This window comes from Gekko japonicus, unplaced genomic scaffold, assembly GCF_001447785.1.
Source record: "Gekko japonicus isolate JY-2015 unplaced genomic scaffold, Gekko_japonicus_V1.1 scaffold398, whole genome shotgun sequence".
NCBI classification, from domain to species: Eukaryota; Metazoa; Chordata; class Lepidosauria; order Squamata; family Gekkonidae; genus Gekko; species Gekko japonicus.
Window position 1 is genome coordinate 74683 of NW_015164676.1, and position 6520 is coordinate 81202.

Here is a 6520-nt window from a genome sequence, read left to right on the forward strand (position 1 = left end):
CCCTCCCCTCTCCCCTCTGCTGTTGCTCCTTCCATTCCCAGCCTGCCTTCCGGCAGCCCCCGCAGAGCCCCTCCGAGTGGCTGCCTTGACCCCCTTCCCAACTCAGCTTGTGAAGCACTTTGAGCACCAGACTCTGTGTCTGTCTGTGTGTGTTTGTGTGTGTGGGAGAGGGGGGTGGGTGGCTGCAGCTGCCGGGAGGCTGCCTGCCGTTGGGCTTCTGGGCTGGGTCTGTTTGGACCCCGAAGTGCAGGAGGTCAAAGCGCAGAAGCCGCTAATTCCCAGGGCCCGAGAGCTGCGTGCCACAGGAAGGCGTGCCCGGCGCGGGGGGGGGGGGGGGGAGAGGGCTGCCCTGGTTGGGAGAAGGTGGGCTGTCTCCCCCGCCTCCGCCCCGGTTTGGCTCCTTCACTTGGACACGTGTGCCAGCGCATCCCGCGAGATGTCTTGGAGGCGACCTACAGCATCAACATTGTCCGGCCCCGGGAGGACGAGGTGCCCGACCGGCCGCCGACGTCCGAGGAACTCCTGACAGCCTATGGATGTGAGTCGTGCGGCTGGCGCTGAAGGACCACCGCCGCCGCCCGCCCCCGGGCTGGTTGTTGAGAGCAGGGGCTCTGCTGAGAGTTCTTTGAGGTTTTGGAGAGGAGAAGGGATGGACGCCGTACCCAGCCTTCTCCAGGGAATTTTTCATGGGAAGAGAAGTGCTCGTAGTCCAGCTGCAGGGGGTGGGGCTGTGGCCTGTGCTTGGAGGCACCTTGCTCTGTCCTCCTGGGACCAGCGTTCCCCCTAAGCTGAGTGAGTGTGGGTCGGCTCACAGTTCTTTAGCCTCCGGCTCACACATTTTTGTCTTTGCTCAGGAAGGAGGGCTCCACAGCGAACTAATTGATGATGCAGCAGCCAAACCACTCGCTCACCACTTTAATGCCAGGAGCTCACAAAGTAGGATTTTTGCTCACGAGACTCCACAGCTTAGAGAGGGAGCATTGGTCCTGGGCAGTGTTCCCTCTAAGCTGAGTCAGTGTGAGCCAGCTCACAGTTTTTTTAGCCTCTGGCTCCCACATTTTTGTCTCAGCTCAGGAAGGATGGCTCCAGACCAAATTAACTTATGCAGCAGCCAAATCCCTCGCTCACCACTTTAATGCCAGGAGCTCACAAAGTAGGATTTTTGCTCATGAGACTCCACAGCTTAGAGGGAGCACTGGTCCTGGTCCTGACCCCTTCCCTGCTTCTGGGGCTCCAGCGTCCGGCTCCGCCCGGAGGTCTGCCGGGGGGTTTCCTGTGTCCGCTTGCCTCCTGCGGGAACTCTCCTTCCCTGAGCCGGCTGAGAGGATTTCTGGCCTCGTAACGCCCATCTCTCTTCTCCCTTCCGCCCCCCCGCCCCCCCCCCCAGGCATGAGGGGGTTCATGACGGATCACGGGCAGCCGGACCAGCCCCGCACCGCCCGCTACGTGCTGAAGGATTACGTTGCTGTAAGTTACACGGGAAGTGGCACAGCTTCGTGGGCAGGGGGAGGTGCGACCCCCAAAGTTCCCACAGGTCTCTGGCTTGCGGTTTAAATGGTTTAGAACATGGATTCTTTGTCTCTGCCTGCATTCTTGTACTGGAGGAGCAAAGGTTGGTTGTGGGGATGAAATGGAATAGGGGAGGACCGTGTTTGCTGCCCTGGACTTCTTGGAGCAGGGAAGGAAGGGGGTTAAAACGAAGTTTTAAAAAAAGGCATCCTTATATCTATCTTTGGACAATGACCTCTGGGTATGGATCAAAGAATCTGCAAATGGGGGCCTTGGATAGATTTTTTTTGGGGGGTGTATTTTCTCTACGCCTGGGGAAAGGCCTAGGTTTGCAGAACTATGTTAAGTGTAAAAAGAAGGCTTAAAAACCTAGCAGCAGCCTCTGCTTCTTCAAGAAAAGGAAGCATGTTGTTGAGATCTCACGAGGCTGTGTTGTGGTGAGATCTCGGTGGCCTTCTGGGGGATTGCCGGGCAGCCCTGACCAGCGTGGCCAAGGAGTTCAAGCCTCAGGGTCGGCCACCAGGGGCCGGGGAGGGAAAGTCAGACTCACAAGGAAAAGTCAAGCTGGGTGGGTGAGGGGAGCAGGCAGAAGCTGCTGGGGGGGGGGGAACAAGAGGGAAGGTCGAGGGGGAGGGGAATGAGTTTCCCGAAACTCTCCGGATTAACTATTTCCGTTTCGTAGAGACTCCATCAAAGATCAACAACACAAAGATGTCATTCCTTATTTTTCAAAGAGCAATCCTTCCATTCTCAAAATATACAGTTTCTAATCCGTGCCATGGAATAAATTCTAATACATGTTTTCACAAAGCAGGCAAGCTAATCATAACAGGTTGGATTAGAAAGTTTTGCCGTCATTACCTTGTGAAGATGTCTTTGATTGTGTGTCTGAAGAAAATAAATGGACTTTCAGCATTACATGGAAATATAGGCTTTTGTGATATAAACTGCAGCCGTTTTTGCACGGTTTCCTTTTTATTTTTTATTTTATTTTTTGTGGTTTGCATGCCGGTCAAAGCCACGGGGGGGGGGGACCGAGTGTGAACCCGGATCCCTTTGGACTCTCCTCCTCTCCTCGCAGGGAAAGCTGCTCTATTGCCACCCCCCTCCTGGAGCCGACCCTGAGGCCTTCCAGCTCTGCCACAGAGGGGGGGCTGCGGGCAAAGGCAGGCTACCCCGGGCAGAGAGGCCAGCGAGCCGGAACCCGAAGGCCAAGCAGGTGGAGAACACGGTGGACCAGGCCTTCTTCCACCAGGTGAGTAGGGGGGCGTGGGGGGGGGAGACAAGCTCGGCCTCCGCGGTCACCTCCTTGCCTGCTTCTGCGGCAGGCCCACAGCCAGGGATTTCTATAAGATCACAAGATTTCATGGTTGGGGTTTAACTTTTATACCCAGAAAAGGAGGAGGAGGAGGTGGTGGTGGGTGGGGACTTGGCATGCTGCCCCATCCTTCCTGCCACTTACCTGTTAAAGGCTCCGGTGCCCAAAAGAAATCCTGGTGAGTGCTTGCTAATCACAAAGAAGTTCCAAAATCCACTTGGACTCCACGGCACACCCACCCACCCCAGTGTGCTTTAAAGGGGCCCGGTGAGTTGGATGGCCCCGTGGCACCAGCCTCCATCTGTGGTGGTGGATTGATGCACTCGGTTTGGCAGTGGCAAGCACGGGGGTGGCAGGGGTGAGCCACACGATGGGCACCGCCAGCCTCCCCAGCTCAGACAAGGAGTTGGGCAGCCGCACCGCCTCCTGCGCCCTCAAGCGGCGGGTGGAGCCACCCAGCCAGGACAGGACACCCACCTTCAAGCCTGAAACGGCGATCCACACAAAGAGGGCGGCAGCAGGGGATGTAAAGGGGAAGCCATGGGTTTCCCCCCCCCCCGCAGTGCCACTCCCCTGTGCCAGGGAAGGGCCTGTTCTGTGGGGTTTTGGCGGCACGCCACGGGCCACGGAATGTCCTGCTCCGGGCACTGCCTGGCCCCTGCCCTCCTGCAGCCGGAGAGTTCCTGTCGAGCGGCAGGTCCAGGAGAGGAGATGGCGGGGAGGGAGCTCCTGCTGCTGCTTCCCTTGCCTCCGCCTGGGGACAGCTGCTGGAGAGCAGGTTGTGGGCGGGATCCGTGGAGGGCGGAGGTCAGGCCCTGCTGCTTCCCAGCTTGGTGTAGCTCCGGCATCCTTAGCCTCTCCCGGGTTCCGTGCTGCAGGCCAGAGGAAGGCGGGGTGGGGCCTGGGGGGCTGACGGGCACCCTTGGGCCGCCGTGCTGGACTCTGCCCTCGCTGCCTTCTGTGGATGCTGGCCCCTCAGCCGGGGGGGGGCCCTTCCCCTGGCCTCCCTCCTTACCTAGCGGTGTAGCGGTTAGTGTGCTGGGCTGGGAGGACCCCGGTCTGAGCCCCCCCCCTCTGCCTGCCGTGGAAGCTGGCTGGGGTGGCTTTGGGCCAGTCCTCCTCCTCCCCGCCCGCCCGCCAGCCCTCCTCCTCCCCGCCCGCCTGCCAGCCCTCCTCCTCCCCCCACGGGGACTCCAGTCCAGCAGCCCCTGAGAGACCCACGAGGCTGCCTGGGGGGTGAGCTGTCGAGGAACGAGGCCCCCTCCCCCCTCAGGTGTCTGGCAAAGGAAGCTCCTCCCCACCCACCACCCGCCCCCGCCCGACTGCTGTGCTGCAGACCGAGGCCCACTCCCCTGGGGCGCCCCCCCCTCACAGGACTGCTTGGCGGGAGGACCGGGAAAAAGGGTCTGCTGAAGGAATCCATCTTTCTGGCAGGAGAGCGTCCGAGTCCTGACGCGGGGGACCCGGTCTCTGGTGGGCTCCAGGGCCGCCGAGGAGGCGAGCCCAGGCAAGCCCTGGAAGAAGCACGGCAACCGGAACAAGAAGGAGAAGGTCCGCCGCCTCACCAAGCACCTGGATGCCTGATGGACCTTCGGCGCCAGGCCTCCTTCTGGCTCGCGGGGGGTGGGTGTGGGTGGGTGGGGAGCGCATATTCCAGAGAGGACTCCCGGAGCACCGAGGACTGGGCACCTGCGTTGCTCCGGCTACAACTGAGAGCCGCTCAGGCGTCCCTCTGGCTGGTGCCTGGAGCCCCTTCGAGTCCCGCTTGGCAGAAGGCGGCCCCAGCTCTTTCGGAATAAAGTTTCCTTGCCTTTCCTCATCTGCCTTCTGTGAGTGCGTTGCAGGCAGACCTGCGGGACTGTGTGGCCCCCGTCCCTGCTCTGGCGGCCTGAGGGGGGGGGGGTCCCTGGTAGTTCATAGAGTCGTTAGCGTTGGAAGGGGCCCTAGAGGCCATCCCGTTCAACGCCCTGCTCAGTGCAGGGTCAGCCTAAAGGATCCCTGACCAGGGTTTGTCTGGCCGCTGCTGAAGGGCTGCCCTTGCTCCATGTCAGGTCCTGGTCTCTGACTTAGGAGGGAGGGTGTCCCCCCACAGAAACTCCCACGGTTGGGAGGCCCGGCTTAGCCCCATGCTGTAACGTGACGCTCACACGCCATGACGCCTTCATGCTCCCTCAGAGGGCTCTGGCCCAGACAGCCTTTGAAGGAAAGCGGGTCTTACGCCCCCCCCCCCTTTAGAGGATTCCAGGGTGTTCCAGAGAAGGGATTCTTTTGCAGGTGGATTTGCACATTTTTATAGGTATGAATGTGGTTTATGTTGTGTCACCCAGCTCAGTTAATCAAGGGGATTTCCAAACTGATCCAAGTTTCTGGTTAAGCTCAGAAAGCCTAATTGTTTATTTTTACTTGAAGAAGTGAGCAGAGTGACTCACAGACGCTCATACGCAGTGTCACAAATTCTGTTAGTCCTTAAGGTGCCCCTGGACTCTTGCCTTTCCGTCAGGACCTGCCCCGTGGGTGAGGGTAGGCTCAGATTCAAGCCCAGGAGCCCCTTGGGGGCCCCACAAGGTTCCCGCGGTGGGAGCTCTCAAGAGTCCACGTTGTGCTCTGCAGGACCACGGGCAGACGAGCGTCCACGGGCAGAGCCCAGCCAGTTCCCTTCACCAGGTAGGGTGTTTGAACTCTCGAAAGCTCCTGCCCTGGAACCCTGGGGGTGGTGGTGATTTCCTTGGTTTCTATCCTGCCCTTCCCCCCCCCCGATCTCTTAAGGTGCAGCCGGACTCAAACCTGGCTCCCCTCTGCGGATGTGTCCCTCGGGCCTCCTCCCTCTCTCCCGTCCAATCCTTCCTTTCCTGCATGGCTTTTGCTCAGCGCTCCCCCTACTAATTCCCGAGGGTGGCCAGTTTTGAGACGAGGTATCCGAGATGAGTTTTTGACGGAGGGTCGGGGGTGGGTGGTTCCTGTGTGCCACCGAGAGAGGGCAAAGACGGACAGCCGTAGCGCTGGCTACCCGCCCGCTGGCGTCTCTCACCGGACAGGGGGCCTGCGAGGTCAGAAACGGAGGTCTGCCTTTGACCCTCCGGCCTTTCTAGGTTTCCTGGCACTAAGGCTGGCAAAGGGCTTCTGGTGAGCTCAAGAGGTGTGTCCCTTTGGTTGCTCCTTCCTCATCAAAGGTATCACACGGATTCCAGTCTTTGGATTTTGTGTGGTCCAATATGGCTCAACAGCCTTTCAAAAGAAGAACTGCTTTTGTTCATGTCCTCCCCCCCCCCCCCCCCCCCCGGCACTGTTTTAGACTGTGAGTTGTGTGGGCCGGGGGAGAGCTGGAGACCCGCTTACTTATCGCCCAGCCTGTCCTTTTTTAAATTTTATTTTTGTTCTTTTATACTCAGCCCCCCTCGGTTGGGGAGGGGCCCTCTCTCCCATTCATGCTTCGGCCGGCCGACAATGGAGAAGGCCAGAGAAAGGAAGTCCTCCTCCTGCTCTGCTCTGGCTTCTCCTCCTGCGATAAGATAGCGGCGGTGCTCCCAGCCAGCGGGCAGGGCAGGGCCGGGCCGGGTCAGGCGGCTGTGGCTCTGGGGGGACGGGGGGACACGGGTGTGTGTGTGTGTGTGTCACGGGTTCCCCGTGGCCAGCTCCTGCTTGTACCCTCAGGCCTGTGTTGGGAAGGACAGAACCACCCGGGGGTCTTTCCAC

General features: G+C 59.9%; 1 protein-coding gene across 1 annotated transcript in view; it reads left to right on the forward strand.

The window, feature by feature from the left end:
- The window catches only part of LSG1 (large 60S subunit nuclear export GTPase 1), a 14082-nt gene extending 9452 nt beyond the window's left edge, over positions 1-4630 (forward strand). Inside the window, 4 exon segments of the mRNA XM_015409282.1 lie at positions 415-538; positions 1388-1467; positions 2591-2764; positions 4262-4630. Coding sequence (XP_015264768.1) covers positions 415-538; positions 1388-1467; positions 2591-2764; positions 4262-4411 — 528 coding nt within the window. The 3' untranslated portion in view covers positions 4412-4630.
- Positions 4631-6520: the final 1890 nt, after the last annotated feature.